Below are 27,733 nucleotides of genomic sequence, written 5' to 3'. Positions count from 1 at the left end.
AGAGCCAATTTAAGTCATTTATCCAAAAAAAAACCGCATTTAATTATATAAGTTCCACACATTGCAAGTTGTTATAAAAACACACCCAAGCTAGCAAACATTAAAGGTGGCTCAATACATTTGATATTAAAAAGTGAATAAACCGGTAACATGTTTCTTTAAATAAACATAAATTAACAATTCCATTACATTATTAATAACATTCAGCACAATTATTTCATCACAATGTTTTTACCTCACCTTTTGCATCATTTTCAAAAATTTGCAAGATGAAGAGTAATTATATTTACGATCAATATTCCAGTTTCTTCCCAAAAAAAGTTAATCTGGTTTCCATGGAGCCTTCCTGAGTATACTTGACTCCCGTGTTCTCCTGAGTGTTACTTTGTGTCCCTTTGTCATGCCTCAAAAGGCCGGTGTGTTCATATATTCCTCCATGGTCTGGGAAAGAAGAGAGAGACAAAAGACAGGATGAATCAGCTTCTAAGCGTATTGTAGTTAATATTCAGAGGCACGTCACCGAGAAGTAAAGGTGCAGAGAACACGCCCACACAGTCACTAACATAAGCAGAACATCTAACCTGTCTGTCCATATTCAAGGTCATCCCAACAGCTCCACCTCATACCAATCACTGTTGCCATCCTGAAGCGATAATAATCACAATCAATGGGAGGCTACACTCCGGCACACATTCTACATTCAGGTGTTAGTCAGGCCCACTAAGAAGCACAGAGAAACACACCCAGGAGCCACACAGGTAGGAGGCGCCATAGCCTAGAGGGAGAGCAGGAAGTGTCACGGAACCTAAACAGCACAACCCCCCCAAGTAATCCGAGCAAAATCTGTCCCTCGCTTGCAACTAACACTGGCAGAGAGCGAAAGAGGACACACACATGCACACGCACACACACACGCGCACGCACACACACGCACGCACACACGCGCACACACACACACACACACACACACACACACACACACACACACACACACACTTGTATTTGTTACCTTCTTGAGACCTCTGAAAAAATGCCTACCTATTTAGGACCACCCTTTCTAGATATATAAAGATTTGTATTTACAACATTATTAATATATACAAACTATGCAAATATAAAAAAGGTAAGCTTATAGTTATTTTTTCTTTGTTTTTTTTGTTTGTAATTGGTTTTAATCATTATTTACTTCAAGTTATTACAGTATTTCTCTATATGCATTTTTATTTTATTTTATTTTATTAATTTGGGCCAAAGTGGGCACATTTCAATTTCTTACACACACTTGTCATTACATATGTTGGCCAGAGGGGGAGCACTTCAAATGTTTTACACCAGGGGTCACCAACCTTTTTGAAACCAAGAGCTACTTCTTGGGTACTTATTAATGCGAAGGGCTACCAGTTTGATACACACTTAAATAAATTGCCAGAAATAGCCAATTTGCTCAATTTACCTTTAACTCTATGTTATTATTAATAATTAATGATATTTACACTTAATTGAACGGTTTAAAAGAGGAAAAAACACGAAAAAAATGACATTTAAATTTTGAAACATAGTTTATCTTCAATTTCGACTCTTTAAAATTCAAAATTCAACTGAAAAAAAGAAGAGAAAAACTAGCTAATTCGAATCTTTTTGAAAAAATTAAAAAAATAATTTATGGAACATCATTAGTAATTTTTCCTGATTAAGATTAATTTTAGAATTTTGATGACATGTTTTAAATAGGTTAAAATCCAATCTGCACTTTGTTAGAATATATAACAAATTGGACCAAGCTATATTTCTAACAAAGACAAATCATTATTTCTTCTAGATTTTCCAGAACAAAATTTTTAAAAGAAATTCAAAAGACTTTGAAATAAGATTTAAATTTGATTTTACAGATTTTCTACATTTGCCAGACGAATTTTTTTGAATTGTAATCATAATAAGTTTGAAGAAATATTTCAAAAATATTCTTCGTCGAAAAAACAGAAGCTAAAATTAAGAATTAAATTAAAATGTATTTATTATTCTTTACAATAAAAAAAATAAATTTACTTGAACATTGATTTAAATTGTCAGGAAAGAAGAGGAAGGAATTTAAAAGGTAAAAAGGTTTATGTGTTTAAAAATCCTAAAATCATTTTTAAGGTTGTATTTTTCTCTAAAATTGTCTTTCTGAAAGTTATAAGAAGCAAAGTAATAAAAAAAAAAAGAATTTATTTAAACAAGTGAAGACCAAGTCTTTAAAATATTTTCTTGGATTTTCAAATTCTATTTGAGTTTTGTCTCTCTTAGAATTAAAAATGTCGGGCAAAGCGAGACCAGCTTGCTAGTAAATAAATAAAACTTAAAAAATAGAGGCAGCTCACTGGTAAGTGCTGCTATTTGAGCTATTTATAGAACAGGTCAGAGGGCTACTCATTTGGTCCTTACGGGCTACCTGGTGCCCGCGGGCACCGCGTTGGTGACCCCTGTTTTACACACACTTGTTATTTCATATGTTGGCCAGAAGGGGAGCACTTGACATTTTTACACACACTTGTTATTACATATGTTGGCCAGAGGGGGAGCACTTCAATTTTTTACACACACTTGTTATTTCATATGTTGACCAGAGGGGGAGCACTTTTAAAAGCGGCACACAGTCAATTTGAACAATCCCTCCTTTATGGGACCACACTTATTTCGATAAATTTCACCACCAGGGGTGGAAATGAGACATTCTCTATTAGGTTTTCCAAATTGGGACCATGATTTATGTCCTAACTTGTTCACACCTCCTCATATGGAAGGTACTTTTCCTTGTTGATGTCTCAAGAAGGGTAGAAATACAAGAACGCACGCACACACACAAACAGCATGAACACATCTACTGTACACACAAGGGCAAAAAGCAGTCCCTCCAGGAAATGGCAATATTGCGATGGTACCAAATCAACCAATCCGCGTTGCACAGCCTCACCACTTCCCCGCATATTTTTGCCATTCTGCGTTATTTTGGACAATGGCAACTGTCAATCAAAACCTTTCTTTTTTGTGGAGACAAAGCAGGAACTTGACTTTTTCCAGGTTTTATGTTACAGCCTTTTTCAAAAATGGAATACATTCATTTTTGTCCTCAAAATTCTGCACCCAATACCCCACAATGACAATGTAAAAAGGCTCCTTTTTTTTAATTATTTTTTTAAATGCAAGTTACTTGAAAATAGAAAAATAAAAAATCTCATGTACATAAGTATTCAGAGCATTTGCTCAATACTTTGTTGATGCAGCAATTACTGACACAAGGCAACAAACTTGGCACACCTATCTTTGGGCAGTTTCGCCCATTACTCTTTGCAGCACCTCTCAAGCTCCATCAGGTTGGATGGGAAGCATTGGTTTTCATCCAGGATGTCTCTGTACATTGCTGTATTCATCTTTCCCTCTATCCTGACACGTCTCCCACCCCACAGCATGATGCTGCCCCCGCCATGCTTCACTGTAGGTATGGTATTGTCCTGGTGATGAGCGGTGCCTGGTTTCCTCCAAACATGACGCCTGGTATTCACGCCATAGACTTCAATCTTTGTCTCATCAGATCAGAGAATTTGGTTTCTCATGGTCTGAGAGTCTTTCAGGTGTATTTTGGCAAACTTTTACGAAGGAATGGCTTCCGTCTGGCCACTCTACCATACAAACCTGATTGGTGGATTGCTTCTGGAAGGTTCTCCTCTCTCCACGGAGGAATGCTGTAGTTCTGACAGAGTGAGCATGGGGTTCTTGGTCACCTCCCTGACTAGACTAAGATGAATGCAGCAATGTACAGAGACATCCTGGATGAAAACCAATGCTTCCCATCCAACCTGATGGATCTTGATAGGTGCTGCAAAGAGGATGGAGAGAAAGTGCCCAAAGAAAGTTGTGCCAAGTTTGTGGCATCGTATTCAAAAAGACTTGAAGCTGTAATTGCTGCCAAAGGTGCATCAAAAGAGTATTTAATAAATGCAGTGAATACTTGTTTATTTATTAAATAAATTAGCAAAATAAATAAATAAAAAATACATGTTCACATTGTCATTATGAGGTATTGTCTAGAATCTTTAGGAACAAAAATGAATTTAGTCAATTTATGAATAAGGCTGTAACATAAAATATGAATAAAGTTAAGCGCTGTGAATACTTTCCGGATGCACTGCACTTCCTGGTCTTGTCTACAACGCTAAGCCTTCTGGGTAATGGAATATATAAACATTTAATTTCGAATTTACATGTATTTATATATTCATTTAACCTTTATTTATCCAGGGTAAGGCAATTAAAAACATTATGATTTGCAATGCTGACCTAGCAAGGAGACAACATTCACATGACAGAGATGTTGAAGTATGATGATAATTGTCATTGTCTCATTTACCAATAGGGATGGGAATCAAAAAAACATTCTTGTTTAGAACCGGTTCCCAGCGTATCAATTCTTTGGAATCGCTTGCCATTTACTCGTACGGTTCTCTCATCGATCCTTCCGGGTGGGGATGATGTCTAGTGACGTCAGATCTCCAAATGTCAGAGCCCGGGCGCAAACAAACGCTCTCCAGTTGACTACATTTGACTAGAAAAGATTGCAACGGCACTACTTGTAATTATTAAAAGGCTGCTAGTTCATCAAGAGAAGGACATTTGAACACACAGCATACAATAATTGTAAATGAAAGAAAGTTGGGTTTTTATCCGCTCCTATTTAATCTGAATACAACAGGTACTAGCTAACATAGCCTATCATGAAATGAATGCCTTCTCATTTAGATGAGCATGACGAGAGACAAGATTCTGACTGGCTCCGAGGCGGCGGCCCCAGTTCACGTCTGCTCCTAACGAATGTCACCGAGCAGCGACTTAGTTGGTGGTCAAAAGCTTGCATTTTCAGGAGGTGAATGTTCAATTGTAGTCAGAGAAAAGTTTGTTTTCCTGCACCCAGACTTTCTCTGTCATTATATTAGACAGGTGAAAGTCCATTATATAGAATATAAAGTCCATTCATGTCAGCAATTAACTTCAACTGTGAAACTAATCCTTGATATTAACTCATTACATGCAAGCCTTTGTTATCATTCTGATCATCATGGCCTACAGTTTTTGAAACCTTACATTATCTGAAATTTTAAATTCAAAGTTTTCATAAACTATTAGCCATAATCATCAACATTATAATAAATAATGGCTTGAAAAGCATGTAGTAATAAGTTAATACCACATGTTACTAAATGTTACATTCTTCAGTCATTTGCACATCAATATCAATTTCTTATATTCATTTACAAAAACGTTTTTTTTTCTTCCTCTTGAGACCTCACTGTAGGCTTTGTAAGGTCACGGTACCTCTAAACTAAACTAAATTGATGGTAATCCACCCTTTTTCCTCTTTTTTTCCGAATAAGAATCAACAAGAGAACCGTTAAGCAGAATCAGAACCGGAAAAATCTTGTCAATTCCCATCCCTATACTTACCAAGAAAAATAGTGCGAGAGTTCACATACGCTCTAAATGTGCGGGGGGGGGGAATGCATTTGCAACTAGGGTTGTACGGTATAGTATCGCGGTACTAATGAATCAAAAACGGTACTATACTCTGTTTGAAAAGTACCGGTTCGCCATGTTTTTTTTGTTTTTTTTTACAGGCCTGACGGCGCGTCGTCGTCACGTCATGACATTGACAAAATAATAGAATGATAAATGACACAATATGTTACTGCATACGTCAGCAGACTCATTAGGAGTCTTTGTTTGTTTACTTACTAATAAAAGACAAGTTGTCTTGTATGTTCACTATTTTATTTAAGGACTAAATTGCAATAATAAACATATGTTCAATGTACCCTAAGATTTTTTGTTAAAATAAAGCCAATAACGCCATTTTTTGTGGTCCCCTTTATTTAGAAAAGTATCGAAATACATTTTGGAATTGGTACCAAAATATTGGTATCCAGACAACCCTAGTTGCAACATAAATGTAAAACAAACAGAATGTCTGCAGACAGCGAACAATAAGAAAGCCTTTGGTGGCATTTTCTTTCAGTACTTACAATCAGCTATTACTGCGATCAGTCAATATGAATTCAAACCGTACAGTAAGTTGACAATGAAGTATGTGTTTTTACTCTCATATAGTGTCTACTTTTAAGTCTGTGTGGTACAAAACAATATAATATAAACATCACCAATACAGTATTTGTTTTCCAATTTTGTATTGAAATACTGTTCTTTTTGTGGTTAAGGTTACAAGGAACACTTAAAGCATTGATACCAAATTGATAAAATCACAAGTTGATTTAATATATATATTTTTTTTTTAAATAAGCGGATTTAGGAATTTTAGGGTGCAACAATCACAAAAAATCCTGGAGGGACAAACATCCACAAGCCGGCTATAGGAGCACCACTGAGCTGACTACTGGAAACACCACTTACACACTCACACACTACACTGAAACAACAACAACTTCTCATGCTGCATTGGAAAATGCTAAGTAGGAAAGTTACTGTTCACAAAAATATTCATGTTGAATTTAAGGTCAACTGCAGACTTAAGTGGGGCAGAGACTGTACCAACCAAGGTACAGTGAGTGCCCGACTGGTTTCCAAAATTTCATAATTATACTTTAGTAACTGTGTGTGACGGTTGTTGCCTCCACATTGTGTGTGTGTGTGTGTGTGCGTGTGTTCACGGTAATGTTTACATGGATAGCAATATTCCATTTGTAACCACCAACCAAGGAAATCTACTACTAGAAGACAAATAGTGTTGTGAAGTTAAAGAATAACTTGGGTTATTCTAAATCTACTACTAGAACAGGGGTGCCCACACTTTTCTGCAGGCGAGCTACTTTTCAATTGACCAGGTGGAGGGGATCTACAAAACCCAAAACCAGTGAAGTTGGCACATTGTGTACATGGTAAATAAAAACAGAATACAATGATTTGCAAATCCTTTTGAACTTATATGCAATTGAATAGACTGCAAAGACAAGATATTTAATGTTCCAACCGAGAAACTTAATCATTAACTTAGAATTTAATGGCAGCAACACATTGCAAAAAAGTTGGCACAGGGGCATTTTTACTAGGGATGTCCCGATACAACTTTTTCACTTCTGATACGATACCGATATTTTAGCCTTGAGTATTGGCCGATACCGATATCAATACGATACGATATAGGCACAAATCATACATATATTTATTCCTTATTTTGTTGTGTGGAATGTTAGAAAAGGCTTGATAAAGTGATGTTACTGATGTTGTAGTGTTAAAACAGAAAACAATAGTCAGCAAGAGTAGGTATAGGAAAAACTGACCCATTTATTATTAACCAATTGGTTACATAAATTTTAACCTTCACCATAAGAGTATTACCTCAACAAATCCAATAAAAACAAAATGTTATATTTAAAGTGCAAAATAACCACTAATACCAACATAATTATACAATTGAATAGAATAAATTAAAAATAAATTAGAAGACCCTGAAAAATAACCTAAATAAATCCAATAAAAAACAAAAATAACGTTTTAAAGTGCAAACAATTCAAGTTCACTTCAGTTATTTTTTTACTCTCAGCATATGTTGGAAACAACTGTGGGCGGGGACAAAAACAACACAATATTTAAACCCGCGTTTAAACCCGACATTACTCACCACCGACAGGGGCTGGTCCTCAAGCACAATAAACTGGGCTATCTTTTCTGTTATGGCCATTGCCTTTTTGCTGTCCTGTGGTAGTTTGTCACGTCTTGCAAAGCTTTCGGCCAGCGTGGGTTGCTGAAGCGAGCCAGAGGTTTGTTGCTTCGCCTTGCTGCTCTCGCGAAAATCCTCATGTTCTTTTTTGTGGTGTTTTTTTAAATGTGCGATGAGGTTGCTTTTATTGAACCTTCCCGGTTCTGTCCCTCCACGGGACACTTGCGCCTGACAAATGTTGCATTTAGCGGCAACGTCTTTGTCCGAATTTAGGTTAAAATACTTCCACACAGCCGACATCACTACACTTTGCTGCAAGCACACGCGTTGTCGTTGTTGTGATCACGTGGGCTGTGCATGCTGGATCAGAGACGCTCTTCTTCCGCGGCCGGCACCAACGTTAATTAAGGGGCATTGCCGCCACCTACTGTGTTGGAGTGTGATCAAACCAGAGTCACCTATTATAGACGTGCTGCAGCGGTAAATGGACAGCTTATATCGGAGCGCTTATATCGGAGTTTTTAGATTCAGTACGATAAAATCCGATATTCACTTTTTTGGCTAATATCGGACTGATTTCCGATATCAATATCGGATCGGGACATCCCTAATTTTTACCAATGTGTTACATGGCCTTTCCTTTTAACAACACTCAGTAAATGTTTGGAAACTGAGGAGACCAATTTTTGAAGTGGAATTATTTCCCATTCTTGCTTGATGTACAGCTTAAGCTGTCCAACAGTCCGGGGTCTATGTTGTGGTATTTTAGTCTTCATATTGCCCCCCCCACATTTTTAATGGGAGACAGGTCTGGACTACAGGCAGGCCAGTCTAGTACCCGCAACTCTTTTACTATGAAGCCACGCTGTTGTAACACGTGGCTTGGCATTGTCTTGCTGTAATAAGCAGGGGCGTGCGTCCATGATAACGTTGCTTGGATGGCAACATATGTTGCTCCAAATCCTGTATGTACCTTACAGCATTAATGGTGCCTTCACAGATGTGTAAGTTACCCATGCCTTTGGCACTAATACACCCCCATACCATCACAGATGCTGGCTTTTCAACTTTGCGCCTATAACAGTCCGGTTAGTTCTTTTCCTCTTTGTTCCGGAGGACACAACGTCCACAGTTTCCAAAAACAATTTGAAATGTGGACTCGTCAGACCACAGACCACTTTTACACTTTGCATCAGTCCATTTTAGATGAGCTCGGGCCCAGCGAAGCGTTTCTGGGTGTTGTTGATAAATGGCTTTGGCTTTGCATAGTAGAGTTTTAACTTGCACTTACAGATGTAGCGACGTAATGTAGTTACTGACAGTGGTTTTCTGAAGTGTTCCTGAGCCCATGTGGTGATATCCTTTACACACTGATGTCGCTTTTTGATGCAAGGTCACAGGCATTCAATGTTGATTTCCGGCCTTGCAGTGATTTCTCCAGAGTCTCTGAACCTTTTGATGATAATACGGACCGTAGATGGTGAAATCCCTGAATTCATGTTGCAGGCATCAAATTCCAAATGAGCGAATATTTGCAAAAAATCACAAAGTTTACCAGTTGGAACATTAAATATCTTGTCTTTGCAGTGTATTCAATTGAATATAAGTTGAAAAGGATTTGCAAATCATTGTATTCTGTTTTTATTTACCATTTACACAACGTGCCAACTTCACTGGTTTTGTACTAAAGGATAAATAGTGTTGTGAAGTTACAGCTTAATATCAAACAAAAATAAGGCATAACATAAATTCAAATAAAAGTGAACAGCTTTTTTTAGTGACCTAAAATGAGGTTTGCATGTGGACAAAAGGCACAGGTAGATACAGTACGGTATATGTTTATAAAACTACAGTAAAAGCGTAAAATGTTGTACAACAAAGGAGATAAGCATAATTTTCAGAAAAAATACCTGAAGTGCCAAAAGCAAATATCCAAATATGTGAGACTCTTCAGTTTAGTGGGAATCTAAAGCAGTGGTGTGCAAAGTGCGGCAATTTTGGGCCTGGACCTTGATTTTCTGAGACCCCAGGCAACATAATTGACATCAAATTACCGTAAACATGAAACACTATCAAGGAAAGTTAGAACAACATGAGTACACACTTGAGTTGATTTGACATCTCATCATTACAGTATGTTTACACTTGTGGGCAAATCAAACATGTTACAACATTGCTTGTAAGGTTAATAAATAATTTGGGTGTTATTGCCTGTGGGATATTTGTTTTTAAATACTGTATGAAAAAATTGGAGGTATACATTTTATCAGTACATTTATTCATGTTTATTCAATTTAATTTAAATATAACATTTTTTGTTAATTGTTTTGGACCTGCATGCCAGGAATATGGGCAAAAGTGTATGGGCATCATACATGTCTGTCAGTAAAACAATTGTAAAAACAGATTTATCTATTTATTTATTTTCAACTGATATTAAAATACCGTCCGTCTTATTAATTACATGTGACCGTAATTTGTGGGCAGTATTTTAATTTCCATTGTTTGCATTGCATCATATTGTGCTGTGTGGTATCAAGTGTTGTCAAATTGTATTGCATTGTAATTAGGTGCATCAGATGATTGGGATATCACATTGCCTGAAGAGTAGGTTTATATATCTAATAATGTATCACATCACATCAGTCTTATTGATAAAGATGCTTACATTTCTTATTAAGAAGGTAATTCAACTCATCCAGAAAGCTGGTCTGTTCAGTGTTTGTTCTCATAACAAGACATGATGACAAATATCAAGAACACACACTTTTAGACAAACACAAATAAGTATCAAGTTCTGAAGGAATGAAAGCTGCGTGTAGTAATATTTGCTGTAAGTAGTATTTGCTGTGTACACGTATCAGCTTTCGTCCACACAAACTGTTTTTAGGTCAGAAAAACAAGGCTGAAAATGTTAAAAACTATTGTGCCTTTTCAGGAAAAGACTTTCTTCTAGTCTTGGATTTGATTATTTTTCATTCTAGCTTCAAGCGCCAACACCCTGTTATTGCATTTTTATCTGGAGAGACGTTCAATATTTAGTGTGACTGACAGGGAAGGTATATGTGAAAAACAACAACACTAATGCACAATGGGGCACAGCCTTAAAGCAGAGATTTTCAAAGTGTACTAATAGAAAAATTAAAGCGCTTTAGTTGGCTGCCTTTGAAGCTAGTGTTTTTAATTATATGGAGCCTCGCAACAGACGCTCATGTCACACTTGTGAGCCTGGAGCTGTGTTTGTGATGTGTTGTTTCACCTCTTGTAACATGTCTGAGGCTTCAATGGAGCGGTTCACAATCTGTTTGGAGGTTTCTTGTATTTCTCCTCCCATGAGGAACTCGTCCAGGATAAAATAGGCCTTCTCAAAGTTAAAGATTATGTCAAGCTCGCACACCTGAGAGGAGACAACGAAACATAGATAAGGACCAGTGTAGAATGGACGACTGTACCATATAGAGAAGGGGTGTCAAACTTGTTTTCATTGAGGGCCACACCGTAACAGTAACAGTGAATAATTAATGAGTTTGCCTATGAATTTAAATATTTAAAAACATTTTTACATAAAGAGTAAAAAAAATCTGTGGACTTTACCACTGTTTTTTACAGAAAAAAACTAGCATAGTTGCCAGACTTTTACTGTAAAATATATGGTGTTTATTTATTATTATTATTATTACAACATATTACTGTAAATAGAAATACAGTACCACTGTATTTTGGCAACTCAGCTGCCAGTTTTTTACCATAATAAAATGTGGTACCATAATATCATCAACCGTGGATTTTACAGTAAAAAACCCAAAACAACTGACAGCTCAGTCGACTTAATTTTACTGTACAAAAACAAATATGGGTCTTTTTTTTTTTCAACTTACAGTAATGTGCTGTAAAAAAACTCCCTAAATTTTACAGTAAATTCTATTGGTCATTTTTATAGTGTACAATTTGATTGATAACTTGCTTCGAAATCATAAGTTAAGCAGATATTTAAGAATTTATTTGGATTTTGACCAAAAAGTTAGATTATATAGTATTTGTTGCAATATTGCACACTATTTTTTTCCCTGTCAAACAAGAAAAAAAACCTAATACCTTTAGGAAGAAAATAAGCAAGTAAAGAAAGAAAATATAAGGTATATTATTGACACATTTTGCAGGCCATATAAAATGAGGTGGAGGGCCAGATCTGGCCCGCGGGCTTTGAGTTTGACACCTGTGATATAGAAGGTGAAAAAGGTAATGGAAGAAGTACATTGCCAAAATATCTGTCGAGCAGCTCCACATAGCGATGAATGACCTCCAATGCCAGCAGCTCGTTCTCTTGGTTCTCTATGGCCAAGCAGAAATACAAGCTTGCGTATCTACAACGAGAAAAAAGGGAGCATTTTAGGTTAAAAAAGCATATTGATATATGATATACTCTGCACCAGGTGTGTATTTAGAGGTTAGGCAAGAATGCAGGAGCCCCGCCCACCTCTTGTAAATAATCTTCAAGTCCTTCCAGTGCAGGAAGTTGCAGGAGCGTGGTTGCCGTGCCAACACGGCCGTGGTCATGTCCCTGATGATCTTCTTCTTCTCCCGATCAGACATGGGCGTGTACCATTTCTGCAAACGCAACTTGCCCTGGCGGCTGAAGAGCAGCAGGAAGCGCATCTGATGACATGGACACACAGCGGGGAGGGAAGAACGGAGGCAGGTCTTCTTTACCAGAGGACATCATGAACCAGACTGCAGTTAATGATGTCATCTCATGTTCTGCTGGTGTCATGACTCATTAAAGAATAAGATAACTCACTTTTATAAGTCAGCAAAACAGCCGGTAGATATAAGGTACAAGATGAAGTATAATTGTTGAGCATGTTTATATCACACATAATTACCAAGATGTACCGTATTTTCCGGACCGTAAGCTGCACCGGATTATAAGGCGCACTGCCGATGAGCGGGTCTATCCATCCATCCATTTTCTACTGCTTGTCCCTTTCGCACGGGTTTAGTCAGGTCTATTTTCATACAAAAGGCGCACCAGATTATAAAGGTGCATTAAAAGGGGTCATATTATGATCTTTTTCTAAATGTAAAAGACTTCCTTGTGGTCTACATAACATGTAATGGTGGTTCTTTAGTCAAAATGTTGCATAGATCGTTGTTTTTCAACCTTTTTTGAGCCAAGGCACATTTTTTTCATTGAAAAAATTCTGAGGCACACCACCAGCAGAAATCATTAAAAAAATGAAACTCAGCAGCCGATATTGACAGTAAAAAGTCGTTGTCGCAAGTGTTGGATATGACTTTAAACCATAACCAAGCATACATCACTATAGCTCTTGTCTCAAAGTAGGTGTACTGTCACGACCTGTCACATCACACTGTGACTTATTTTAAGGTTTTTGGTGTTTTCCTCTGTGTAGTGTTTTAGTTATTGTCTTGCACTCCTATTTTGGTGGCTTTTCCCGTTTTATTGGTGTTTTCCTGTAGCAGTTTCATGTCTTCCTTGAACGCTATCCTCTGCATCTGCTTTGTTTAAGCAATCAAGAATTTTTAAGTTGTTGCTATCCTTCTTTGTGGGGACATTGATGATTGTCATGTCATGTTCGTATGTACTTTGTGGACGCTCCACACGCTTTAAGTCTTTGCTGTCGTCCAGCATTCTGTTTTTGTTTACTTTGTAGCCAGTTCAGTTTTAGTTTCCCTACGCTTCAATGCCTTTTCTTAGTGGCACTCACCTTTTGTTTATTTTTGGTTTTAGCATTAGATACCTTTTCACCTGCATGCTGCCTCCCACTGTCGTCTGCATATTGAGTTCACGACAAACCATCGTCGTCTCACACAACCTGTTCCCGACATCTACAAAGCAATTAGCTACCGGCTGCCACCTGCTGATATGGAAGAGTATTACATTGTTACGCTGCCGAGCTCTTGACAGCACCGACACTCAACAACGGCACATTATTTGCAGACTATAATTACTTGTTTTCGAAAAATATTTTTACCCCAAATAGGTAAAATTACATAATCTCCCACGGCACACCAGACTGTATCTCACTAGTGTGCCGCGGCACAGTGGTTGAAAAACACTGGCATAGATGATGTTTTACAGACCATCTTCAAGTCACTTTCTGACAGATGCTTCAGGATGCACCGTTTTGTGGGCGGTCTTATTTACGTGGCTCACCTTCGACAGCGTCTTCTCCCTGTCATCTTTGTTGTAGCGGTGTAGCGTGCAAGGACGGGAGTGGAAGAAGTGTCAAAAGATGGAGTTTACCGTTTTAATGACATTCAGACTTTACTTCAATCAATAACGGAGCAGCATCTCCTCATCCGTGGCTCACTAGCGCAACAACAACGCCCGAAATGTGTCCCGTGAAAAAACTCTCTAATAACTAAAGTTCCTTGGGTGAATAATGTAAACTCACTATACCGGTATGTTTTAGTGCTTTCACGGCGGGTTTACTGACAGATATAGGTAAGAATTTTACACTACTTTATATTAGAAATGGCAACAGCGGAGGTTGACAAGAAGATAGAGAAAAAGAAGAAGGTTATCGACTACGACTACATTTTCAGGACTTATGCAGATCCTAAATACAGATCAACAGGTACCAGAAAGTAAGAAAAGTTGCTTTTGCATCATATTGCGAAACAAACCACCAGATAATATGTCTTACCTTATACACACACCATAATAATACTTGTATGTTGAAGCACAGTACAATCCATCAAGCGGTGTGGCTTCAACGCTTACCCAAGTCGTACTAAAACATTTTGATAGATTTTTGAGCGTCGTGTGTAATGTTCTATATTTTCAATGGAACATATAAAATATTTGTGTTGTTTACTTGAGTCATATTGCAGTCTACATGTATCTCTTATGTGTGACTGCCATCTACTGGTCACACTTATCATTTCACCAGGTACCAAATAAAATTGCTTCGAGGTCGGTAAGCACAATCAGAATTATTCCGTACATTAGGCGCACCGGGTTATAAGGCACACTGTCGAGTTTTGAGAAAATGAAATGATTTTAAGTGCGCCTTATAGTCCGAAAATTCGGTTAGTTGGCTACATTGTAGTTTGAACCATTACTGCAGGAGAGAGTTAAATTTTAAGTTACAAATTATCAGCAGCAATCATAAAGGTAAGCATAAACTATGTGCTTTACATTGTGTAGTTCACTTTTTTCCAGTAAAAAGTATTGTGTAAATAGTGGTAAGGTTGGTTAAACATAAATATCCTGAAATGCAGCAAAGCATGGTTGTCCTCTGTAAGGAACAAGCGTTTTATCAAATTCAGAAAACCCCACAACAGTAAAATGTGTTGTACAGTATTTGATTATTTGATTTGTCCAATGAAATAGAGGAAAATCTAATTTAAAACATATGTATGCATGTACAACATTTAAAACCTTTAGCATATCCGTATGTGGAATGAAATGATGAAATGGATAAAGCAAAGACATCAAAGAAAGCACCAATATGATTCAGTTTAAGAGACTGTTCAAACTACAAGTGTTAACAAAGTACACAGAGCAAACATTATGATGAACATCTTGAACCCTTTTTTTTCTTTTGAGATAAAGATTGTTTATGTATTTAATATTTGTTTACTTACTGTGGTATATTATTTATTTATTCACTGTTCTGTTACAGAGAACAAGGAAATGGGATAAAACTGCATTACATTGTATCATTGTATGTATCATTGTATGTTCCAAATAAACTGAAACGGAACTAACTGAAATAAAAGATATGCCTTCCCAAAATGGCTTACTGACGAAGAGAGTTACTTAATTCATGCAGTTATTTTGTTTCTAAAGGTGGAAAATTGAGTGGGGGTTTTGAGCGTGAGTATTTAATCAGTAGTTTCGGAAACATTTTTAAAGATACCGAAAAAAACACATTTCCATTGTCCTTTGTGGTGGGCATGAGGACTGGCTAAGACTATGTTTTAACGTAAAAGATGGTTATAAGATGCAGGAAAGCTGCTTCTTTTATCAGTATGAAAGTATACAAACCCCAAAACCAGTGAAGTTGGCAGGTTGTGTAAATAGTAAATAAAAACAGAATACAATGATTTGCAAATCCTTTTCACCCTACATTCAATTGAATAGACTGCAAAGACAAGATACTTAACGTTCGAACTGGTAAACTTTGTAATTTTTTGCAAATATTAGCTCATCCGGATTTTTGATGCCTGCAACATGTTTCAAAAAAGCTGGCACAAGTCGCAGAAAAGACTGAGAAAGTTGAGGAATGCTCATCAAACACTTTTTTGGAGCATCCCACAGGTGAACAGGCTAATTGGGAACAGGTGGGTGCCATGATTGGGTATAAAAGCAGCTTCCATGAAATGCTCAGTCATTCACAAACAAAGATGGGGCGAGGGTCACCACCTTGTCAACAAATGCCTGAGCAAATTGTCCAACAGTTTAAGAACAACATTTCTCAACCAGCTATTGCAAGGAATTTAGGGATTTCACCATCAAAGGTCTGTAATATCATCAAAAGGTTCAGAGAATCTGGAGAAATCACTGCACGTTAGCAGCAAGGCCCGTGACCTTCGATCTCACAGGCAGTACAGCACCAAAAAGCGACATCAGTGTGTAAAGGATATCACCACATGGGCTCAGGAACACTACAGAAAATCACAGTCAGTAACTACAGTTCGTCGCTACATCTGTAAGTGCAAGTCAAAACTCTCCTATGCAAAGCGAAAGCCATTTATCAACAACACCAAGAAATGCCGCCGCTTCGCTTGGCCAGAGCTCATCTAAGATGGACTGATGCAAAGTGAAAAAGTGTTCTGTGGTCTGACGAGTCCACATTTCAAATTGTTTTTGGAAACTGTGGACGTCGTGTCCTCCGGACCAAATAGGAAAAGATCCATCCGGACTGTTACAGGCGCAAAGTTCAAAAGCCAGCATATGTGATGGTACGGGGGAGTATTAGTGCCCAAGGCATGGGTAACTTACACATATGTGAAGGCACCATTAATGCTGAAAGGTACATACAGGTTTTGGAGCGACGTTATCATGGACGCCCCTGCTTATTTCAGCAACACAATGCCAAGCCACGTGTTACAACAGGGTGGCTTCATAGTAAAAGAGTACAGGTACTAGACTGGCCTGCCTGTAATCCAGACCTGTCTCCCATTGAAAATGTGTGGCTCATTATGAAGCCTAAAATAGCAGAAGGGAGACTGTTGAACAACTTAAGCTGTACATCAAGCAAGAATGGGAAAGAATTCCACTTCGAAAATGTGTCTCCTCAGTTCTCAAACGTTTACTGAGTGTTGTTAAAAGGAAAGGCCATGTAACACAGTGGTAAAAATGTCCCTGTGACAACTTGTTTGCAATGTGTTGCTGCCTTTAAATTCTAAGTTAATTATTTACAAAAAAAGAACAAGTTTCTCAGTTCGAACATTAAATATCTTGTCTTTGCAGTCTATTCAATTGAATATAAGTTGAAAAGGATTTGCAAATCATTGTATTCTGTTTTTATTAACCATGTACACAATGTGCCAACTTCACTGGTTTTGTAGGATACCATGAATACAACATGAAATGCACAAAAGTCCAAGTTCACGGGACAGTTTTCAATGTTTTTACATGTTAATACAAAATATTGGTAAATTGAGCTTTAGACTACTATGCAAAGTAAATTATTATTATTTATTAAATAAGTCTTGTCCTATTCACTAAACAGTAGATACAATAATTGGTATTAGATACCGGTGTCAACAGCAAAGGACATTGCATAACGCCACTGTGGCATATTGATTTTTCCACCTAAGACTTTTATATAATGTAAACAAAAATGCAAGTTGTATTTTCTGGTTCTCAGGAGGACTTCAGCGTGGAGGAGGGGCTTGATATCGATAGCTATAGGAGCTGTGTCACGTGACATGCAAATGAAGGCGGAAAGCCACCAAGTCGACGCAAAGTGACCAAACTCGTTTAACCGAACGGCCTGTTGGAATACTATTGTAGCATGAAGTCAGACATAAGGAAAAACAACATTTCAACAAATTGAAACCACACAAAAGTAGAAACTTTGGCGACACGGTTTAAGAATAAACACAAACCGGAAGTAGCATAAAAACATAATTTCTGGCGGCGACATCAGGTGCAAACAGGTGTTAGACTTTATCCTTATGGCTCACTTACCATAATGCCAGCCAGCTGTAAGGGTGCCAAAGTGATTAAAAAAAATTATTTTAACCCCCACAAAGGGTCAATGTATCCTTTTGGAACACATAACCTTAATCGACAGCCTTCGTCCACCGTCCGTTGGCAGCAGCCTGCGTGAAAGTCGCTAAGCTCCGCCCCGTCCTGGCCACCGGGCGGCGCCTGCTGGGTGAGTTAGCGCACACCTCGAGCACCTGCCACCTCGGATTGGATGTCGCGCTGCAGGAAGTTTAAAAGATCACGTGACTTTTGCCGCGCACTTGAACAAACAAGAAACGAAAACAGGGAAATATGTTTGGTTGTTCTTGTTCATATGTTTGTTTGTAAATGTTGAACTTTATGAATAAAGATGTATATTAAAAAAAGAAAAAAAAAGAAAACGAAAACAGGTGTTGCGTGTACCGCGCAGTGTCGGCAGCAGAGGGCGCTGTGACGCGACCCCCCCCTCCCCCCGCCTGGGCCGGCCTCATGTGACGCTCATCTGTCACAGTGGTTGGCAAAGGCAGCAAACTGGCTTCTTCAGGAAAGACTTCTGCAAAGTTATCATTTGATAACATGTCCCTCTACCGAAACACCATCTGGTTCTTGAACGGACTACACCATTACACAAGGTCAGTCCACTCTTGAATAATCTGTGCTTGTTTATTTTGTTGCACATTTGTCCTGTTGTTGTTTATTAATACAAAGGTGTGTAGATCTCTGAACTAAAGCAGGCATATGTTGCTGAATTATGAAAGGCCTGGTCACCGAGTGGCACCACACACACTAGCCGTAATGTGCCATCACAATACTCCCATTGACAGCTGAGGATGACGTCAGCAAAGAAAAAACACAATCGTCTCTTTAAATCTGTTTAAATTCTCTGGCACTTTGTGTTCAGGAAGGGATATGAAGCGGCATTTCGAGATTTCGAGCCCCAGGACACGGACGTGTCCGTTGTGGGACGCTCTTTCATGGTCACTGGAGCAAACAGTGGGATTGGGAAGGCGACCGCCATGGCTATAGCCAAGAAAGGTGCTGTGCACACCCAAGAGATGAACCTTCTCCATTATGGACTTTTATGTCAAATTGAATGCAATAAGTCACGCTATTAATCAGAAAAAATAGCGCTTTAATCACATGGCCAAAAGTTTGGACACACCTTCTCCTTATTCAACGTGTTTTCTTTATTTTCCTACTTTCTGCCCTAACCCTCATGATAATACACCCACCATCAAAAACGACTGCAGTAAGATATCTGTTTTGTTGATGCACACAAAAATTGACTCTGCAATCCGCTTAATCTTTTTTTTTTGGCAACTTTTAAGATGATCTAACTCTGGGGTGTCCAAACTTTTTCCACTGAGGGCCGCACACGGAAAAATTAAAGCACGTGGGGGCCATTTTGATATTTTTCATTTTCAAACCATAACAAAATATATGGATTTTTTATTTATTTTACCTTTAATGACCATAAGTCATTAAAATGTTAAAAATAAGTCAGATTATTTATTTTTTTTATTTAACGCTTACAGTAAATGTCTATATCAACTTCAAGTTGATATAAAGTAATACAAAATAAAAATAAAAATGTTTTATGGCTTTTCTGTCAAAAACAACTTTTTTTTTTTTTTATAGTAAAACTGAAATATGCAGTATTTAGTATTTAGAGCCCTAAAAGATCAATAATGCAGGACACCATTGATTTTAATTATTTAATATTTTTGAGTAATCAGTGAAAATATAAATAAAATACCACTAAATATATTTGGGATCCAAAAGGTGCCCCACTCATAAAGTGATACATTTTTATTAGGTTTTTCTTTTACTTTCAACACTTAAGCTACGAGATCAACTTCAGATATATCTGTCGATTTTATGCTGGAGCTTTTATTTTGTTTGTTTTATGCGCTTTTGTCAAAGAAAACACAATGTATGCAATATTTACAACATAAAACATTTTAAAGTAAAATATTTGAGCCCTGAAAATAATTCATTATAACATGGATTTTTTGTCATTATTTTTTTTTTTTGAGCAATGACAAAAAAATTTAAATAAAGAAAGACTAAAGAAAAAATAACAGCCTGCATGGCAGCTTTTGTGTCAACATTGCAACTTTTTTACGTTAGATTTCACCTCATTCCACTTTTTTTAATGTTCTTTTTTATTTTTACAATAGTATTTCCAGAATGTCTGGCGGGCCGGTAAACAATTAGCTGCGGGCCGCGAATGGCCCCCGGGCCGCACTTTGGACACCCCTGATCTAACTAAATAGCGTCTCAAAGGACAATGAGAAATTCTAACTGATTATACTTCAAAGTAGTCAGTGTACAGCTTTTATAGCAGTATACTGTCTAAATAGCTGTCAAAGAAAGATCATTGTTTTTTTCATATCGAACACGATTAATATCGCAACTTATTTTGTATTGTTTTTAACCTGCCTGTTTTGAAGCATCTGTACTAAAAACGAAAGTAACTAGAGAGCAAAGCAAATGAAATAAAATGAACATAGAAATATTCAAGCTAAATACAATCTGAAAATAAAAATATATTTTTAGGATTTGTTCTATTTATGATTGTATTTAACGAAATTTGTACCATAGAGTACAGGCCGAAAGTTTGGACACACCTAGATTGTAGATTGTCACATCAAAACTATGAATGAACACATGTGGAGTTATGTACTTAACAAAAAAAGGTGAAATAACTGAAAATATGTTTTGTATTCTAGTTTCTTCAAAATTGCCACCCTTTGCTCTGATTACTTTTTTGCACACTCTTGGCATTCTCTCGATGAGCTTCAAAATTTTCAAGACTGTTGGAAAACCATTTCAGGTGACTACCTCTTCAAGCTCATCGAGAGAATGCCAAGAGTGTGCAAAGCAGTATCCAGGGCAAAGGGTGGCTATTTTGAAGAAACTAGAATATAAAACATGTTTTCAGTTATTTCACCTTTTTTCGTTGAGTACATAACTCCACATGTGGGGACGGTATAGCTCGGTTGGTAGAGCGGCCGTGCCAGCAACTTTAGGGTTGCAGGTTCGATCCCCGCTTCCGCCACCCTAGTCACTGCCGTTGTGTCCTTGGGCAAGACACTTTACCCACCTGCTCCCAGTGCCACCCACACTGGTTTAAATGTAACTTAGATATTGGGTTTCACAATGTAAAGCGCTTTGAGTCACTTGAGAAAAAGCGCTATATAAATGTAATTCACTTCACTTCACTTCATTCATAGATTTTGATGTGACAATCTACAATGTAAAAAGTCATGAAAATAAAGAAAACACATTGAATGAGAAGGTGTGTCCAAACTTTTGACCTGTACTGTATGTACGCAGATTAATCACACAATAGTTTTTGAGCAGGGGGTTACAAGGTCAGGGATCAGGTCAAAGCATACGTCAGCAAAAAAGATGAATGTGGAGACCCCAGCTGGTGTGCTCGCTGGCAAGTTTCACTACAAAATAATGCCAATGGGAGTTTAGGTACAACTATTCAGGTTTTGACCAAATAGAAGTATATAATGCAGTCAAGTAACCCACTTTTTTAAAAAATCCTTTATGACATTCCGACAAAGAATGCATTTGTGTCAAAATTTTACTTTGGTTGTGATTAATCCAAATTCAAAAGTGGGATTAATTTGATTTAAAAAATGAATGGTTTGCAGGTGGTAGAGTGCACATGGTGTGCAGGAATAAAGATAAAGCTGAAGAGGCCAAGGAGGAGATTATTCATGAATCTGGTAATACTGTAAGTATTGTTTTTAAGGCATATTATACAACTATTATATTGGAAGCATGTTGTCCAATAAACTTGGTTCTGGAATTTAGACGTGCTTTTAGTAAGTTTTGATACAATTTTGTACATTAAAGATGCTAAAATCATGCCAATGTTGGTCATAAATGGCACCCCGGGTGCTCTTTGGACACAGCTGACCCACTGGGAATAAAAAAATTTGTGTGTCTGTACTAGGGTTGTACGGAATATGATTCATTAGTATACCGGTACTATACTAGTACCGGTATACTAATAGTTCATATTTGCGACCCCCCCTCCCCTTTTTTTTTTACGGGCATGACGGCGCGTCGTGACATTGCTGGTTTTACGAGCAGAAGAGCATGTTCGGCAGCGCACACACACGGAGTACTTACAAGCAGACAGTGTGTAGACAGAAAAGGGAAAATGGACGCATTTTGGCATAAAAACTAAAGACAAAGGTGAAGTTATAACACTGAAACGCCCTCGGGAAGAGGTGCTTTAAGACATGGCTAGCAAGCTAACGGCTAACGTCCATCCGCAGTCTGCAGTGTTTTAGCTACTTCTAAATCACTAATCCTCGCCTCCATGGCGACAAATAAAGTATGTTTCTTACAAGTAGCATTATCACTGCAGGACGAGGAATAGCTAAACATGCTTCACTACACACCGTAGGAGGATACAATAGCTCACCGGCATCACTGCTAACAAAAGCTAGTGCTCCGGAATGTAAACAAATCCCATGGGTGGATCTACACCTGACAACTACTGTAATGATACCAAGTACAAGAGCGTATCTAGTCGATACTACTATGATTACATCGATATTTTTTAGCATCACAAAATCTAGTTTTGCTTTTTTAAGATTTATATTATGTTTATAAACTCAGGAAATGCGTCCCTGAACACATGAGGACTTAAATTATGACCTTCAACTACATGGTATCAAATTGATACCCACATTTGTGGTATCATCCAAAACTAATGTAAAGTATCAAACAACAGAAGAATAAGTGATTGTTACATTTTAACAGAAGTGTAGATAGAACATGTTATAACAGAAAGTAGGCAGATATTAACAGTAAATGAACAAGTAGATTAATAATGCATTTTTACAGTTTGTCCCTCATAATGTTGACAAAATAATAGAATGATAAATGACACAATATGTTACTGCATACGTCAGCAGACTAAGTAGGAGTCTTTGTTTGTTTACTTACTACTAAAAGACAAGTTGTCTAGTATGTTCACTATTTTATTTAAGGACTAAATTAATAATAATAATAATAATACCTGGGATTTATATAGCGCTTTTCTAAGTACCCAAAGTCGCTTATTGCAATAATTGCAATAATAAACATATGTTTAATGTACCCTAAGATTTTTTGTTAAAATAAAGCCAATAATGTCATTTTTTATGGTCCTCTTTATTTAGAAAAGTATCAAAAGGTATCAAAATACATTTGGTATCGGGACAACCCTATTCTGTACCCTTTCATGCTGGAGTGTGATGATGCAAGACCAGTCAAACATTTAGACAAACGGTCATCAAATGAGAATACGTATCCAATCCAATTCCAAGTTGCATAAAAATGTGTTCTTTTTAGTAGGACTATGCTGTGACATGTTTGATTTAAAAACATTGAGTTTGCTGTCGTCTATCTTCTAGTCTAGATCCCTATACCGTCCTGTTAATTCCTAAGGAAAGTTGAATACAGAGGTTGCGTAATCCTACTAATTAGGTGTTTAGTCATTATGAATGGATATGACAAAGAAGTAACTGCTGTCTTCATTGCAGGAGGTATACGTCCATATTGTGGACTTGTCAGAGTCACGCAGAGTCTGGCAGTTTGCTGAGGCCTTCAAGAAGCAGTATTCATCTTTACACGTCTTGGTAGGTAGACACAATCATTGACATAATGCAGTGGGGATGGCGTGGCGAAGTTGGTAGAGTGGCCGTGCCAGCAATCGGAGGGTTGCTGGTTACTGGGGTTCAATCCCCACCTTCTACCATCCTAGTCACGTCCGTAAGTTTCCTTGGGCAAGACACTTCACCCTTGCTCCTGATGGCTGCTGGTTAGCGCCTTGCATGGCAGCTCCCGCCATCAGTGTGTGAATGTGTGTGTGAATGGGTAAATGTGGAAATACTGTCAAAGCGCTTTGAGTACCTTGAAGGTAGAAAAGCGCTATACAAGTATAACCCATTTATCATTTATTTATAATATAAGATAGTCTTTTGAAAAACAAAGACAGAATTTATTTTTATTTTTTTAAATAACTGGTAGACTGCAATTAAAATATGCAAACCCCAAAACCAGTGAAGTTGTCACGTTGTGTAAATGGTAAATAAAAGCAGAATACAATGATTTGCAAATCCCTTTTTAACTTATATTCAATTGAATAGACTGCAAAGACAAGATACTTAACATTCAAACTGGTAAACTTTGTTATTTTTTGCAAATGTTAGCTCATTTGGAATTTGATGCCTGCAAAATGTTTCAAAAAAGCTAGCACAAGTGGCAAAAAAAACTGAGAAAGTTGAGGAATGCTCATCAAACACTTATTTGGAACATCCCACAGGTGAACAGGCTAATTGGGAACAGGTGGGTGCCATGCTTGGGTATATAAGCAGCTTCCATGAAATGCTGAGTCATTCACAAACAAGGATGGGGCGAGGGTCACCACTTTGTCCACAAATGCGTGAGCAAATTAACCAACAGTTTAAGAACAACATTTCTCAACCAGCTATTGCAAGGAATTTAGGGATTTCATCATCTACAGTCCGTAATATCATCAAAAGGTTCAGAGAATCTGGAGAAATCCCTGCACGTAAGCAATATTACGAAACTTCGATCCCTCAGGCGGTACTGCATCAAAAAGCGACATCAGTGCATAAAGGATATCACCACATGGGCTCAGGAACACTTAAAAAAACACTGTCAGTAACTACAGTTGGCAGCTACATCTGTAAGTGCAAGTTAAAAGTCTACTATAAGTTAAAGTTAAAGTACCAATGATTGTCAACAACACCCAGAAACACCGCCAGCTTCGCTGGGCCCGAGCTCATCTAAGATGGACTGATGCAAAGTGTAAAAGTGTTCCGTGGTCTGACGAGTCCACATTTCAAATTGTTTTTGGAAACTGTGGACGTCGTGTCCTCCGGAACAAAGAGGAAAAGAACCATCCGGATTGTTATAGGTGCAAAGTTCAAAAGCCAGGTATGGGGGTGTATTAGTGCCCAAAGCATGGGTAACTTACACATCTGTGAAGGCACCATTAATGCTGAAAGGTACATACAGGTTTTGGAGCAACGTTATCATGGACGACCCTGCTTATTTACCATCTGGACTGTTATAGGAGCAAAAAAAAAAAACAAGTTTCTCAGTTGGAACATTAAATATCTTGTCTTTGTAATCTATTCAATTAAATATAAATTGAGAAGGTTTGCAAATCATTGTATTCAGTTTTTATTTACGAATTACAAAATGTGCTAACTTCACTGGTTTTGGGTTTTGTATATTTCTTAACTACTTTGACGACTTGCTTTATTGAACACTATTATCTTAAAATCAGCACTATCAGCGAAACTTTAACTTTAATTTGCCGTCTGCTAACTTGCCCAGCCTTTGACTTTTTTCCATAGTGTGTGTACACAGAGTCTTCTATTTGGGTAAACAGGACAGTACATTCCACAGGTAAACAATGCAGGGTGTATGGTTCACGAGAGAGAGGTGAACGACGAAGGCCTGGAGAAGAATTTCGCCATCAACACCATGGGTAAGACCACCATGTAGTCTTTATACTTGGAGTTAGGCTTGAATATGGTGTTGGTCCGTCTCTTCAGGCACGTATCTTCTCACCGAGGGTCTCATACCACTTCTACAAAAGAGCCGCGACCCAAGGGTGGTATGAAGGGGCACATCATGGAGGACTCCACAGTGCCACCTTTGTGTCTGGACACTTGTGTCTCTGTTTAGATCACAGTGTCGTCAGGAGGCATGCTGGTCCAGAAGCTTCAGATTGATGACTTACAGTCAGATAAAGGCTACTTTGACGGCGTCATGGTCTACGCCCAGAACAAAGTGGGTATAGTCTGTGCCTTCATTGACAATTGTTGTGAGTGATGCTTGCATTGCTGTTCCTCTCAGAGGCAGCAGGTGGTGCTGACAGAGCAGTGGGCCAAAGAGTACCCTGACATCCACTTTTCAGTCATGCATCCCGGCTGGGTCGATACACCAGGTACTCATTCAACTTCTACAACTGCTATGTTCATCTAATACGGGAGGGATATATGCCCATTTGAATGGTAATGATGTCATATTGCACTGAGGATGGACTGTATCAAGAAGGCCAGATAGTGACAGATTGCGACTGTATCAATTGTTACCACATCACAACATACCATACCCTTCTCAGATGTTCCCGATTTCGTTTTTCTGTGAATTTTGCTCAATTGTGTCCCATCTAGTGTTGTCCCGATACCAATATTTTGGTCCCGTTACCAAAATGTATTTCGACACTTTTCTAAATAAAGGGGACCACAAAAAATAGCATTATTGGCTTTATTTTAACAAAAAATCTTAGGGTACATTAAACATGTTTGTTATTGAAATTTAGTCCATAAATAAAATAGTGCACATACTAGACAAGTTGTCTTTTATTAGTAAGTAAACAAACAAAGACTCCTAACATATGCAGTAATATATTGTGTCATTTATCATTCTATTATTTTGTCAACATTATAAAGGACAAATGCTAGAAAATGGATTATTAATCTACTTGTTCATTTACTGTTAATATCTGCTTATTTTCTGTTTTAACATGTTCTATCTACACTTCTGTTAAAATGTAATAATCACGTAGTCTTGTTGTTTGATACTTTACATTAGTTTTGGATGATACCAAAAATTTAGGTATCAATCCAATACCAAGTAGTTACAGGATCATACATTGGTCATATTCAAAGATTTTGTGATGCTAAAAAAATATCGATGCAATCATAGTAGTATCAACTAGATACGCTCCTGTACTTGGTATCATCAGTGTAGATCCACCCATGGCATTTGTGTACATTGTGACGCCGGTGAGCTATTGTATCCTCCTATGGTGTGTAGTGAAGCATGTTTAGCTATTCCTCGTCCTCCAGTGACGATACGTGTAAGAAACTTACTTTGTCGCCATGGAAGCGAGTATTAGTTATTTAGAAGTAGCTGAAACACTGCCGACTGCGGATGGACATTAGCCGCTAGCTAGCTCGCCATGTCTTAAAGCACCTCTTCCTGAGGGTGTTTCAGTGTTATAACTTCAGCTTTAACTTGAGTTTTTAGACCAAAATGCATCCATTCTCCCTTTTCTGTTTTCTGTCTACACACTGTGTCTGTTTGTAAGTACTACGTGTGTGTGCGCTGCCGAACATGCTCCTTGTAAAACCAGCAATGTCACGACGTGTGACGACGCACGCCATGCCTGTAAAAGAAAAAAAAGGGGGTGGGGTGGGGGAAGGCCGGTACGTTTTAGAGGTGGTATAGTACCGAATATGATTCATTAGTATCGCTGTACTATACTAGTACCGCCGCTATACCGTACTACTCTAGTCCCATGCTTACAAAACCACGGCCTTCCCACTTGCAGCCGTGTCCACATCCATGCCCCAGTTCCACAGCATGATGGGAGACAGGCTGCGCACTGCGGAGCAAGGGGCCGACACTGTGGTGTGGTTGGCTTTGTCCCGAGCTGCTGGAAGAACCCAAAGCGGGCAGTTCTTTCAAGGTAGGCATCATTTTCAAAACTTAAGTCTTCCGCTTCACTTGTTCCTGCATGACACACCAATGGCGGTCCGTGTTGCAGACCGCACGCCCGTCTCTACCCACCTGCCTCTGGCCTGGACCCGCAGCTCTACAGTGGAGGTTCTGACTTTCATCGGTCATCTGGAGATTCTGGCCAAAGCTGTGCAGTCCCTGCCTGGTCCACTAGGACACAGCAGCCTCCAACTAGTATAATATAATACCAATAAAGTCAATTACTGAAGAATGGTACACAATGGTCATGTTTTGTTAACTGCAGTACAATTACACTACAAGATGTCTAATTTTCCACAATATTT

General features: G+C 38.1%; 2 protein-coding genes across 5 annotated transcripts; one reads left to right on the top strand and one right to left on the bottom strand.

Annotated features, from left to right (window-relative positions):
* On the bottom strand, positions 1-18,078 carry LOC133630935 (AP-1 complex subunit sigma-3-like). Of its 2 annotated transcripts, XM_062022809.1 has the most exons (6): positions 17,874-18,078; positions 12,183-12,361; positions 11,961-12,069; positions 10,965-11,102; positions 582-643; positions 1-441 (listed from the first exon to the last, which is right to left on the bottom strand). In XM_062022809.1, exons 1-5 carry the CDS (start codon positions 17,874-17,876, stop codon positions 602-604), a joined length of 471 nt encoding a protein of 156 aa, XP_061878793.1. In that variant the 5' UTR covers positions 17,877-18,078; the 3' UTR covers positions 1-441; positions 582-601. The 2 variants fall into 2 exon arrangements, with proteins under 2 accessions (XP_061878793.1, XP_061878794.1); XM_062022810.1 differs by lacking the exon at positions 582-643 and having other exon boundaries at positions 6-441; positions 17,874-18,073.
* On the top strand, positions 17,891-27,733 carry LOC133630934 (dehydrogenase/reductase SDR family member 12-like). 3 transcript variants are annotated; one of them, XM_062022808.1, is made up of 11 exons: positions 17,891-18,063; positions 18,304-18,505; positions 18,775-18,908; positions 21,542-21,624; positions 23,429-23,524; positions 25,326-25,407; positions 25,475-25,536; positions 25,608-25,712; positions 25,779-25,869; positions 27,262-27,399; positions 27,478-27,733. In XM_062022808.1, exons 2-11 carry the CDS (start codon positions 18,450-18,452, stop codon positions 27,627-27,629), a joined length of 999 nt encoding a protein of 332 aa, XP_061878792.1. In that variant the 5' UTR covers positions 17,891-18,063; positions 18,304-18,449; the 3' UTR covers positions 27,630-27,733. The 3 variants fall into 3 exon arrangements, with proteins under 3 accessions (XP_061878792.1, XP_061878791.1, XP_061878790.1); XM_062022807.1 differs by having other exon boundaries at positions 17,891-18,136; positions 18,313-18,505; XM_062022806.1 differs by having other exon boundaries at positions 17,891-18,136.

The sequence above is a fragment of the Entelurus aequoreus genome, linkage group LG16, assembly GCF_033978785.1.
Source record: "Entelurus aequoreus isolate RoL-2023_Sb linkage group LG16, RoL_Eaeq_v1.1, whole genome shotgun sequence".
Taxonomy (NCBI): domain Eukaryota; kingdom Metazoa; phylum Chordata; class Actinopteri; order Syngnathiformes; family Syngnathidae; genus Entelurus; species Entelurus aequoreus.
This window is presented reverse-complemented; position numbering and strand designations above follow the sequence as displayed.